Raw genomic sequence first — 14,334 nt, 5'->3', positions numbered from 1 at the left:
TTCTGTATATTCTGGGTTCTCTGGAGTAAAAGCGGATTATAAGTATACGGGGTGCAGAGGGAACAGTCAGGTCACATTCACTGATAGGGAGTCTGTCACAAGAATCGGCATGTCACCCCAGCCCAGATACATAGGTTAAGGGCACCTGATTCTCCTGGTGATATGCTGGTTCTGGTGGCAGTAACCTATCTATCTGCAGGGCTGGGGTGATATACTGGGTCTGGTGACAGTAACCTATCTATCTGCAGGGCTGGGGTGATATGCTGGTTCTGGTGGCAGTAACCTATCTATCTGCACGGCTGGGGTGATATGCTGGGTCTGGTGACAGTAACCTATCTATCTGCAGGGCTGGGGTGATATGCTGGTTCTGGTGACAGTAACCTATCTATCTGCAGGGCTGGGGTGATATGCTGGTTCTGGTTACACTAACCTATCTATCTGCAGGGCTGGGGTGATATGCTGGTTCTGGTGACAGTAACCTATCTATCTGCAGGGCTGGGGTGATATGCTGGTTCTGGTGACACTAACCTATCTATCTGCAGGGCTGGGGTGATATGCTGGGTCTGGTGACACTAACCTATCTATCTGCAGGACTAGGGTGATATGCTGGTTCTGGTTACACTAACCTATCTATCTGCAGGGCTGGGGTGATATGCTGGTTCTGGTTACACTAACCTATCTATCTGCAGGGCTGGGGTGATATGCTGGTTCTGGTGACACTAACCTATCTATCTGCAGGGCTGGGGTGATATGCTGGGTCTGGTGACACTAACCTATCTATCTGCAGGGCTGGGGTGATATGCTGGGTCTGGTGACACTAACCTATCTATCCGCAGGACTGGGGTGATATGCTGGGTCTGGTGACAGTAACCTATCTATCTGCAGGGCTGGGGGGATATGCTGGTTCTGGTGACAGTAACCTATCTATCTGCAGGGCTGGGGTCATATGCTGGTTCTGGTGACAGTAACCTATCTATCTGCAGGGCTGGGGTGATATGCTGGGTCTGGTGACAGTAACCTATCTATCTGCAGGGCTGGGGGGATATGCTGGTTCTGGTGACAGTAACCTATCTATCTGCAGGGCTGGGGTGATATGCTGGTTCTGGTGGCAGTAACCTATCTATCTGCACGGCTGGGGTGATATGCTGGGTCTGGTGACAGTAACCTATCTATCTGCAGGGCTGGGGTGATATGCTGGGTCTGGTGACAGTAACCTATCTATCTGCAGGGCTGGGGTGATATGCTGGTTCTGGTGACAGTAACCTATCTATCTGCAGGGCTGGGGTGATATGCTGGTTCTGGTGGCAGTAACCTATCTATCTGCACGGCTGGGGTGATATGCTGGGTCTGGTGACAGTAACCTATCTATCTGCAGGGCTGGGGTGATATGCTGGGTCTGGTGACAGTAACCTATCTATCTGCAGGGCTGGGGTGATATGCTGGGTCTGGTGACAGTAACCTATCTATCTGCAGGGCTGGAGTGATATGCTGGTTCTGGTGACAGTAACCTATCTATCTGCAGGGCTGGGGTGATATGCTGGTTCTGGTGGCAGTAACCTATCTATCTGCAGGGCTGGGGTGATATGCTGGGTCTGGTGGCAGTAACCTATCTATCTGCAGGGCTGGGGTGATATGCTGGGTCTGGTGGCAGTAACCTATCTATCTGCAGGGCTGGGGTGATATGCTGGTTCTGGTGACAGTAACCTATCTATCTGCAGGACTGGGGTGATATACTGGTTCTGGTGGCAGTAACCTATCTATCTGCAGGGCTGGGGTGATATGCTGGTTCTGGTGACAGTAACCTATCTATCTGCAGGGCTGGGGGGATATGCTGGTTCTGGTGACAGTAACCTATCTATCTGCAGGGCTGGGGTGATATGCTGGTTCTGGTGGCAGTAACCTATCTATCTGCACGGCTGGGGTGATATGCTGGGTCTGGTGACAGTAACCTATCTATCTGCAGGGCTGGGGTGATATGCTGGGTCTGGTGACAGTAACCTATCTATCTGCAGGGCTGGGGTGATATGCTGGTTCTGGTGACAGTAACCTATCTATCTGCAGGGCTGGGGTGATATGCTGGTTCTGGTGGCAGTAACCTATCTATCTGCACGGCTGGGGTGATATGCTGGGTCTGGTGACAGTAACCTATCTATCTGCAGGGCTGGGGTGATATGCTGGGTCTGGTGACAGTAACCTATCTATCTGCAGGGCTGGGGTGATATGCTGGGTCTGGTGACAGTAACCTATCTATCTGCAGGGCTGGAGTGATATGCTGGTTCTGGTGACAGTAACCTATCTATCTGCAGGGCTGGGGTGATATGCTGGTTCTGGTGGCAGTAACCTATCTATCTGCAGGGCTGGGGTGATATGCTGGGTCTGGTGGCAGTAACCTATCTATCTGCAGGGCTGGGGTGATATGCTGGGTCTGGTGGCAGTAACCTATCTATCTGCAGGGCTGGGGTGATATGCTGGTTCTGGTGACAGTAACCTATCTATCTGCAGGACTGGGGTGATATACTGGTTCTGGTGGCAGTAACCTATCTATCTGCAGGGCTGGGGTGATATGCTGGGTCTGGTGACACTAACCTATCTATCCGCAGGACTGGGGTGATATGCTGGGTCTGGTGACAGTAACCTATCTATCTGCAGGGCTGGGGGGATATGCTGGTTCTGGTGACAGTAACCTATCTATCTGCAGGGCTGGGGTCATATGCTGGTTCTGGTGACAGTAACCTATCTATCTGCAGGGCTGGGGTGATATGCTGGGTCTGGTGACAGTAACCTATCTATCTGCAGGGCTGGGGGGATATGCTGGTTCTGGTGACAGTAACCTATCTATCTGCAGGGCTGGGGTGATATGCTGGTTCTGGTGGCAGTAACCTATCTATCTGCACGGCTGGGGTGATATGCTGGGTCTGGTGACAGTAACCTATCTATCTGCAGGGCTGGGGTGATATGCTGGGTCTGGTGACAGTAACCTATCTATCTGCAGGGCTGGGGTGATATGCTGGTTCTGGTGACAGTAACCTATCTATCTGCAGGGCTGGGGTGATATGCTGGTTCTGGTGGCAGTAACCTATCTATCTGCACGGCTGGGGTGATATGCTGGGTCTGGTGACAGTAACCTATCTATCTGCAGGGCTGGGGTGATATGCTGGTTCTGGTGACAGTAACCTATCTATCTGCAGGGCTGGGGTGATATGCTGGTTCTGGTGACAGTAACCTATCTATCTGCAGGGCTGGGGTGATATGCTGGTTCTGGTGACAGTAACCTATCTATCTGCAGGGCTGGGGTGATATGCTGGTTCTGGTGGCAGTAACCTATCTATCTGCACGGCTGGGGTGATATGCTGGGTCTGGTGACAGTAACCTATCTATCTGCAGGGCTGGGGTGATATGCTGGTTCTGGTGACAGTAACCTATCTATCTGCACGGCTGGGGTGATATGCTGGTTCTGGTGACAGTAACCTATCTATCTGCAGGGCTGGGGTGATATGCTTGTTCTGGTGACAGTAACCTATCTATCTGCAGGACTGGGGTGATATGCTGGTTCTGGTGGCAGTAACCTATAAGGAGCCGCACTTAGTAGTAAGGAGAAGGACGCTGCGTCAGACGGCTCACATGTATATAAGAAATTCCCGCATTGTGAAGTGTCGAGTGGCGTGGGAGGGAAATATTCCCTCTGTGCTGCAACTTCCTTCTTCACATCTACATAACTGAGATTTCAGAAGTTATGTCAAAGCTGGGAACCGAAAGACCTCAGCTGACCGCGCCGCACATGCTGGGACTTGTAGTTGGACAAAGCCAATCACCTACAGAATAGCAGTGCATACCTGGCAGTAAATATAGTGGAAACCATCAGCATTGCTAGGTGACGGGGTGTCCGCTCTTATCAATAGTGCTGAAACATCGTGCACAAACATTGTGCTGAACGTGTGCAGCCGACACAGTACATTACACAATCTATACTACAACTTCCTGGCTGTCCTAACCAGCTCGAGTTGTAGGTTTGCAACAGCCCAAGCACTTTAGTGCCAAATTAATACCGCCATATAGAGCCTATGGGCAGGCCAAGATGGAGAAGGAACTTCCTTTCTCGAGTCACAGGTGTATGTGTGGATGACCTAAACCTGCGTGTAAATGGGGAGTCAATATGAATGGCCTATTCTGTGGTGGCTCCAACTCAAGACACAGCGCCATACCTTTGGTAGTGGCTGCGTTTGGTATTGCAGCTAGTCCCATTGCCTTGAATTGGACGGCCAAAGAACAGAACCTGGTAAAAAAGTTCCTTTGAACGGAATTGATATCAAAGTCCCGGGAAACCGTTTTAACCCTATAACGGCTGTGGCTTTTATCGTATCACTCGCTACAGTTGCCACTTTCTACCTTTTGTATCTCCGGCTTTGGATTATTTCTGGTCTCAGTGATTTGCTTGTTTGGTCCCAGAGAATGCCGCCCATCTAGCTCCAAAATACACACAATTTGTTACCACCGCCCCACCCCGGTCCAGGACAGGATCGCTAGAAGAGACGCTTCCTCTTTCCCTTTCCTTGTTTCGTCCAGGACGGTGCGACAACACGACCACGGAACGCTGTTGAGTCTCTTCACTGCTTTATTGGTTCTGAGAGGCTGAAAGATTGACAACTAGACTAGAATTTGTTTGTGGCTCGCCCAAGGGTTGTCAGTATCCGAATCTGGCCTCTAGTTACACGGGGATAACCTGGGCCCGCCATAGGTGACATAGTCATGGCCCGACCCTTAGGACAGGGGTAGGGAACCTTCAGCTCTCCAGCTGCTGTCAAACTACAACTCCCAGCATGCTCCATTCACTTCCATGGGAGTTCTAAGAACAGCAGAGCCAGTATGCATGCTGGGAGTTGTAGTTTTGCAACAGCAGGAGAGCGATACGTTCCCTACCCCTGCCTTAGGACTACAATACTGACTCCAGCATCAGAGGAGGTTTCCTCCCGGCCCGGTGGTCGTATTGTGGCGGAGCATACATATCGCCATATATACGTAGTGTTGCATTTATCATATATGACTTGCTGAGATAACTTTGGAACTTTGTGTTTTGCAGATAGAAGCCCTGGTTATTCCCCTGGGTTATTCCAGGCTTGCCTGTCCTCAGAAATGTATAAGTGCACAGTGACGGCATTATATAAGGGGGGGGGGGGTATAGCGCAGATCACAGAGGGGCTACATCACACTGGGCTGGGGTCTCCCGGTATGGTATATAGATGGCAGCCGTCCATTGCTGGAGGCTTTGTTACTAAGTTCGGGTCAGACACTGCGACTCCTTATACTGAGTCTTATGTAAAACAGGGAGCAATGAATAAGACACAGTGTAAGGAGCAGAACACAAGACACCAGTCCAAGAAACCACAGCTTCTTAATAACGTAAGACACGGTCTATTACCCCGAGACAATGTGCAGGGAATTCTACTCAACCATAGACACTCACTGATATAAATAATACCGCACGTGCTACTGTATATAGCTTGTCCTGCAGTTCTGTCTCAGGCAGATATGTAAATGATTATAGGTGTGGTCTCATTAGACATGAGAGGTTGTAATAGTGCTTTCTCATAGGCTACTTTTGGGTAGTGTACTTCTTGGTGAGGGATTGTTGTAGATCATAGACCTCAGAGATGCAGGATGGGTGAACCGCCCATCTTGTAGGCCATTCTGACCTAGCTGTTAGGAGGTGATGGGGTCGTGGTGGTGAACAGGCTGCGGACAGACAGACAGAACACCAGTGGAGAGGACCATTGGATCCACCAACAAGCACGGGCAGCTCTCTTGTCCTATATCCAGACACAGGGGGCGCCTTCATTACATCCCCTGTCGCTGACTGCACCAGTTTTAGGTGTTTAGCAAAGGATTTAGTATCACAGCATCCATTACCTGTCCTGCCCGTGACAGCCAGACCCCGGCACCTTCACCTGCAGTCATGTCATGTACGAGAATCCTGCACGGTACAGACTGGCGCTGTATCGTCTCTAGTGATGGATCCAGGATCTGCTTGGGATCTAATGCGGGTCAGGTTGGAGTATGGAGGCCTCATGGTGAGCGCTTCATTCCTGCCTGTGCAGTGGAGCGATACACTGCCCCCTGCTGGTGTGCTGATGTGGGGGCCATGACATAGGTCAGTCGGTCACCCCTAGTAGTGATACGAGGACACGAACAGCTCAGTGATATGTACAGAACATCCTGGCACTGCCACTTGTCATGTCAGGGTGGACAACTGGTATCAGCAGGATAATGCTCACCCCCCACACACCAGGGTACCCCATGAATCTCTCCACCAGATGACAGCACTTTATGGGACCAGCTGGGACGTCACCGACCTACGAGGGTGCAGGATCTACGGGCTGTAACATCAGTAAGCAAGGTACAGGCCTGTCTAGTATGTATCTGATCCTGCCATCATTCATCGCACAATGTCTTATACATTAGCGCCGCCACCTCCAGTCATCGTATGCAATAATTGTGTAGTTCACGATATAATACCGTACAAGTCAATATGCAAATAAGCGATGTCAGGTCCCTGCACAATGCAAAGATTTACAAAATATCCAAGAGCTTGTCCACCATGTATTCCATCCGCACGACTGTGACTGACACGTCCTCATCCGCACCTCTCCAGGAGAATACAAATGTGACAACCCTCCTAACTGGTGTGACTGATTGTAACGTCCCTCCGAACAGAGAGCAGATGAGAAGACCTGCCGCACCCAGGCTCGGAGATACCGGCCGTAAGGCATCATAGTCCCAAATCTCAGAACCAAGACAAAAAATAATAAGGGGAGTTTTTTTTTTAATTGGGTCACTCGGCATTACCTAGTACATTGGTATTTACTTGGTGCTGTGTGGTACGGGGATATTTATTTGGCACTGCATAAGATGGAGGTATTTATTTGGCATTGAGTGGTACGTTAGTACTTGGCACAGAATAGTATGGTAGTATTTACTTGGCACAGTATAGCATGGTAGTATTTGGCACAGAATAGTACGGTAGTATTTACTTAGCACAGTATAGTACGGTAGTACTTGGCACAGAATAATATGGTAGTATATACTTGGCACAGTATAGTACGGTAGTATTTATTTGTTATTGTGTGGTATCATATTGTATGGCAGTATTATTTATACAGTGCAGGGAAGTATTGTTTATACACTATATAGTGGTATTACTTGTATAATATATGGCGGTGTTATTTATACATTGTATGTCTGTATTATTTATAAACTGTATGGAGTATGCAGTGTTTTCCATCTCTTTTGTGTGTAATGCAGAGGGCTGTTGGTTCTATGTTGTATAGCTGCCAAACTACAGAATTCTGCACTATATGGCCATATACAATCCAGATTCCGCAAGGTGTGAACCTCATAAATCTGTGCTGTGTATTTCACGGCCATTAGTATAGATAAATTCAGGATTTTTATTATACACAGATTCAGTATTGGAGTTTTACATGAAAGGTCTCTGACATGGTGTGTATTATATATAACCGCCATTGATATAAACAGTGTGCACTATGCAGCCACCACATACTAGACTTCTGCATTGTATTGCCAGCAGACATCTTGGTTCTGCATTTTATAACCATTCAGATCAGGGTTTTGCATTGTATAAGCCACTGAATATCCTGATTCTGTATTCTGAATAATATATTTTAAATCATACCGCTACACTACGTATATTATAATGTATATCCTTCTACACTGAACAACTCAAAAATATTCGGGTTCCCAAAACAGCTCTAAACTCTACTGTATGGTATAGCGGCATTATTTATACACTGTATGGTTGTATTCTTTATATACTGTGTGGTGGGTGGTGGTATTACTTACACTGTATATGGTGGTATTATTTATGCACCATATTGTGGATTTCTTTATAAACTGCATGGTAGTATTATTTATAGACTTTATGGATTTATTCTGTATACACTGTATGGCGGTATTCTTTATATACTCTATGGTGGATGGTGGTATTACTTACACTGTATATGGCGGTATTATTTATGCACCATATGGTGGATTTCTTTATAAACTGTATGGTAGTATTATTTCTAGACTTTATGGATGTAGTCTTTATATACCTTATGGTTGTATTTATACACCATATGGTGGTTGTCTTTATATACTGTTTTATACACTATATGACAGTATTATTAATACACTGTATGATGGTATTACTTACACTCTATATGGCATTATTATTTATATACCAAATTGTGGGTTTCTTTATACACTATATGGTAATATTCTTTATATACTGTATAGTATTATTAATACATATATAGACTTTATGGATGCATTCTTTATACACCATATGGTGGTTTTCTTTATATACTGTATGGTGGTATTTATACGCTGTTTGACAGTATTATTAATACACTGTATGATGGTATTACTTGCACTCTATATGGCAGTATTATTTATACACCAAATCATGGTTTTCGTTATACACTATATGGTAATATTCTTTATATACTATATGTTAGTATTGTTTATACACTGTATAGCAATATTCTTTACACAGTGTATGGCAGTATTCTTTATATATTGTATGGTGGTATGCTTTATATATTGTATGGTGGTATTCTTTATATATTGTATGGTGGTATTCTTTATATACTGCATGGTAGTAGTTATACATTTTATGGCGATATTCTGTATACACTGTATGGCAGTATTCTTTATATATAATATGGTGGTATTCGTTATATACTGTGTGGTAGTAGTTATACATTTTATGGCGATATTCTGTATACACTGTATGGCAGTATTCTTTATACACTGTATGGCGGTATTATTTTTACACTATATGGCAGTATTTATAGACTTTCTACAGCAGTTCAGTCTGATGTTTTTCTCTCGTCTTATCTGGATACTGTTTGATACTTTTTATGACCCTGACTCAGGAACAATAGCAGATAAGCGTGACAATGAATATATCATGTTTCACGTACATCGATTACGTATATCTGGAAGTAGAATTTATGTCAAAGGTGAGGCCTCGGCCGGGGTAAACACCTGCAAGCTCCACCTATGTATATATGTATTGATGTGCTGCGCTGTTTGCGTACTGTCCTACAGTAGAAGATCGCCCGGCAGTCCTATGTAAAGAGACAGACCTGACACTACGAGACCTGCCGAGCCACAATCTCAGCTCTGCTGCATCCACTGACACTATGTAGATGACAAGTCACTGTACCGTCATATCTGAAACCGCAGGATAAACAAATAAAGATATTGAACCTCTCAGGTTTCCCATTCACAAGTCATTACCTTATGTCATCTATACGCTCCATTAACCCTTTATAGTGCTGTCTATTACAGAGCGCCCCTATATAATATTGTGTATATGTATGTACTGATGTAACTACACGGTCAGCTCTGCTACACGGACACGACTACACGCACATGTGAATGTCTGGTGCTGGCCATTGTGCTGGGGGCTGCGGCTATTCCCCCCCCACCCCCTATATAAATGCACACTCAGCTCACCAAGTGTTCTCAATGAGGAGGGGGATAAGTCACTGCCAGACTGGGGAACTGATCTCCTAGAGAAACACAGGTCAGGCTGGATCTGTCATCATGGGAGACCAGGGGACACCCCCAAATACACGAGGGCGCCGGAGGTGACAAAATCAGCAGGTCCAGCAAACAATAACCATCAACTAGAGATGACTAATCCAGCTCTGCTACATCTGCAAGTAAACAAACGCCTTCCTCCTAGATCTAAGCCCGACCTGAACACCTGCTGGAGTTCCCAAAACCTAAGATCTTTACTTACAGCCCTCCGTATCTAATCTTCAGTTATAGTGCCCTGTATCTAAGCTCCAGCTGCAGTCTCCTAGTCCCCTGTATCTAATCTTCAGCTGTAGACTCTTATATCTAATCTTCAACTGTAATCTTCAATATCTAAAATCCAGTTTTAGTTTGCAGTATCTAAGCTTCAGCTGTAGTTTCCAGTATCTAAACTCCAGCTGTAGTTTGCAGTATCTAAACTTCGGTTGTAATTTGCAGTATCTAAGCTTCGGTTGTAGTTTGCAGTATCTAAGCTTCATTTGTAGTCGCCAGTATCTAAGCTTTAGTTGAAGTTTTCAGTATCTAATCTCCACCTCTAATTTGCAGTATCTAAGCTTCAATTGTAGTTTGCAGTATCTAAGCTTCAGTTGTACTCCAGAAACATCTCCCTTATAGCCGCTATCCCCCTATATCTAAGCTCCTGCTGCAATCCTTGATGTATCTAAACTCTCTCTCTATATAGTCTCTATATTTAATCTCCAGCCCAGTGTATCTAAGCTTTGTCCCCAGATGTAGTTGCAGTCCCCTCCGATCCAAGCTCCAGCGCCCCCTGACCATATTAGTGGATATCCTATATATTCTAGATACGGAGCCCATCTTATTGTAGAGCGGCCTGTATGAGGGTGACAGGGCGACCTCCTGGACGCCCTACCATGATGTATCCCATAGTCTGGCACATGGGGTGCACACATTGTCACCCAGTTCTTACCTGCAGGACATTGCCCAGAACAATTCCCAGGTAGAGCAGGACGAGGCGGTTGTGCGGGCGCAGCTCCATGACCCAGGTGTGCAGCCTCACATACTCAGCTCTGCCGTATAAGATCTGGCTCCTTGTGACCCCCTGACAATCCCGACCTGACACCAATCCAGAGTCTCCAGACCTGGATCACTTTAAGAAATCCGACAAAAATCTTGCTGATCCCTCCTGAGCTCCCGGCAGGGTCTCCAGGAAATCCTCTCCCCTCCGCTCCAATGGCAGCTTTACTTTCAATAGTCACTTTTAATTTGGCAAAAACTTCCTGCTATTCCTGTAAAGTGTGTGACAAGCTGGAGCGTGAGTCACGGGAGGCGGGCGAGGGGCAGAGACCACGAGGAGCTCTTAAAGGAAAGGTCTGAGACTGTCACGTGTCCTACAGAACTGGAGATTCATGCCGGATTATCAAACACGTCTGTATATACAGTATATGACGTCCTATAGATTGGCTGTGAGGGAGGAGAATCCCCCAGGGGCAGCGCTGAATGTGCACTCATATCAATAAAGTTATTTAGAAAGTCTTTATCGCGACAAAAAATGTAACAAAAAAATGACAAAAATATGAAAAGTACAAAAATCGACATAACAGCCCAATATATTATATACAGGCAGGGGCACAGCTAAGGGGTGCAGAGGGTGTGATAGGATCTGGTGTCTGTGGGGGCCAAAGCGTATTTCCAAAATGTCCCAGATTGTGGGCCGGTTCTGGACTTCCTTCTCTCGCCCCCTCTGTCCTCAGGTTGCAGAGAGAACTGCACATTATACTGTGTGGAGGCAGTAGTGAGGTATTATACTGTGTGGGGGACAATAACAAGTCATTATACTGTGTGGGCGGGCATGTGGGGGGTATTATACTGTGTGAGTGGCCACTCGGAGGGTATTATACTGTGTGGGAGACACTAATGAGGAATTATACTATGTGAGTGGCCACTTGGAGGGTATTATATTGTGTGGGGCCATTATACTATGTGAGTGGCCACTCGGAGGGTATTATACTGTGTGGGGCACTAAGGGCCATTATACTATGTGAGTGGATACTTGGGGGTAATATACTGTTTGGGGACAGTATACTGTATGGGGCACTAAGGAGGCTTATTGATTATACAGTGGGGCAAAAAAGTATTTAGTCAGTCACCAATAGTGCAAGTTCCACCACTTAAAAAGATGAGAGGCGTCTGTAATTTACATCATAGGTAGACCTCAACTATGAGAGACAAAATGAGAAAACAAATCCAGAAAATCACATTGTCTGATTTTGTAAGAATTTATTTGCAAATTATGGTGGAAAATAAGTATTTGGTCACCTACAAACAATCAAGATTTCTGGCTCTCACAGACCTGTAACTTCTTCTTTAAGAGTCTCCTCTTTCCTCCACTCATTACCTGTAGTAATGGCACCTGTTTAAACTTATCAGTAAAAAAAGACACCTGTGCACACCCTCAAACAGTCAGACTCCAAACTCCACTATGGTGAAGACCAAAGAGCTGTCAAAGGACACCAGAAACAAAATTGTAGCCCTGCACCAGGTTGGGAAGACTGAATCTGCAATAGGCAACCAGCTTGGATTGAAGAAATCAACTGTGGGAGCAATAATTAGAAAATGGAAGACATACAAGACCACTGATAAGCTCCCTCGCTCTGGGGCTCCACGCAAAATCTCACCCCGTGGGGTCAAAATGATCACAAGAACGGTGAGCAAAAATCCCAGAACCACGCGGGGGGACCTAGTGAATGAACTGCAGAGAGCTGGGACCAATGTAACAAAGCCTACCATCAGTAACACACTACGCCGCCAGGGACTCAGATCCTGCAGTGCCAGACGTGTCCCACTGCTTAAGCCAGTACATGTCCGGGCCCGTCTGAAGTTTGCTAGAGAGCATTTGGATGATCCAGAAGAGTATTGGGAGAATGTCCTATGGTCTGATGAAATCAAACTGGAACTGTTTGGTAGAAACACAACTTTTCGTGTTTGGAGGAAAAAGAATACTGAGTTGCATCCATCAAACACCATACCTACTGTAAAGCATGGGGGTGGAAACATCATGCTTTGGGGCTGTTTCTCTACAAAGGGGCCAGGACGACTGATCCGGGTACATGAAAGAATGAATGGGGCCATGTATCGTGAGATTTTGAGTGCAAACCTCCTTCCATCAGCAAGGGCATTGAAGATGAAACGTGGCTGGGTCTTTCAACATGACAATGATCCAAAGCACACCGCCAGGGCAACGAAGGAGTGGCTTTGTAAGAAGCATTTCAAGGTCCTGGAGTGGCCTAGCCAGTCTCCAGATCTCAACCCTATAGAAAACCTTTGGAGGGAGTTGAAAGTCCGTGTAGCCAAGCGACAGCCCCAAAACATCAGTGCTCTAGTGGAGATCTGCATGGAGGAATGGGCCAACATACTAACAACAGTGTGTGCCAACCTTGTGAAGACTTACAGAAAACGTTTGTCCTCTGTCATTGCCAACAAAGGAGAGAGAACAAAGTATTGAGATGAAATTTTGTTACTGACCAAATACTTATTTTCCACCATAATTTGCAAATAAATTCTTACAAAATCAGACAATGTGATTTTCTGGATTTGTTTTCTCATTTTGTCTCTCATAGTTGAGGTCTACCTATGATGTAAATTACAGACGCCTCTCATCTTTGTAAGTGGTGGAACTTGCACTATTGGTGACTGACTAAATACTTTTTTGCCCCACTGTATGTTACACAAAGGAGGGCATTACACTATATGGGGGCAGCAGTGGGGTATTATACTGTGTGTCAGATACTAAAAGGACATTATATTTTGAGGGTGGGGATTCAGGGGATATTATACTGTATGGAGGGCACTAACAGGGCATTATACTGTGAGAGCGGGCACTAGGGGGGCAGTATGCTGTGTGGGGGCACTAAGAAGGCTTATTCAGCCTATGTTACACAGAGGAGGGCATTATACCGTGTGGGGGCTCTGGGCCTGGGTGTGGTCATAGCAGATGTGACGAGATTCGGGGCATGGATTACCATATGTAAGTGTCATGCATTAGGATACACGGTTTGTCTCTCCTTCTGTTCTCTGAAAATTGTGAGGTGTGTCAAAGGCCTCTCCAAAATACCACATGAAAAATACCACAATACTTCCGCCATACTGTATTATACAGGGGAGCACATTTATGGTGCAGGACAGTTTTGTGCCAAAAACTCTGCCTTTTTATCCATAAATCATGGCACTTCATAAAAAATATGGCCGGGCCGGAGGGGAGACGTGTGACCGTCATGGCCCAACACTCCATAAAACTGGTGTAAGTACCACCTCGTCCAGGACAAGTATACTGCCACATCTGTCCTCCATGATCTACCCCCCCCCCCCCACTTCACAGAAAGACAACCAGCTGATGAGTTTAGGACAGCGCCTCCTGGTGACTTCTTCTAAATTAGGTCACACCATGGAAAAAAGTTATACCGTACAAAAAATCACATTGTAGCAAGAGCCTTAATATGCCGATCACCATGCATAGTCATCACACATCGGACTTACCCAATGACTATGTGATAAAGAAGACATTGGCTACGGTTGCGAAGATCCAGCACCCAATGAAGGTGAGGAAAGGTGAAGAAATTTTTATTTTTAACACATCTTCTCTGACCTCCGATTATACTCTCTGGCCTGAAGAGACCAAGGTTCATGCCAGGTGAACCTCAAAAAATTCAGGTTTGGTCCACCACAAAATTTTGGGAAAATTCATAAAAAACCTGTCTTGCAACAAACAGTTTCGTC

General features: G+C 45.9%; 2 protein-coding genes across 2 annotated transcripts in view; one reads left to right on the top strand and one right to left on the bottom strand.

The window, feature by feature from the left end:
- LTBR (lymphotoxin beta receptor) overlaps nucleotides 1-10,805 on the bottom strand; it is a 29,538-nt gene extending 18,733 nt beyond the window's left edge. The window contains exon 1 of the mRNA XM_075258401.1: nucleotides 10,529-10,805. Coding sequence (XP_075114502.1) covers nucleotides 10,529-10,597 — 69 coding nt within the window. The 5' untranslated portion in view covers nucleotides 10,598-10,805. The remainder of the gene's footprint in view (nucleotides 1-10,528) is intronic.
- SCNN1A (sodium channel epithelial 1 subunit alpha) overlaps nucleotides 1-14,334 on the top strand; it is a 66,879-nt gene that overhangs the window by 6,358 nt on the left and 46,187 nt on the right. The gene's annotated exons all lie outside the window — the stretch shown is intronic.

This window comes from Leptodactylus fuscus, chromosome 10 (genome assembly GCF_031893055.1).
Source record: "Leptodactylus fuscus isolate aLepFus1 chromosome 10, aLepFus1.hap2, whole genome shotgun sequence".
NCBI lineage: Eukaryota > Metazoa > Chordata > Amphibia > Anura > Leptodactylidae > Leptodactylus > Leptodactylus fuscus.
This window is presented reverse-complemented; position numbering and strand designations above follow the sequence as displayed.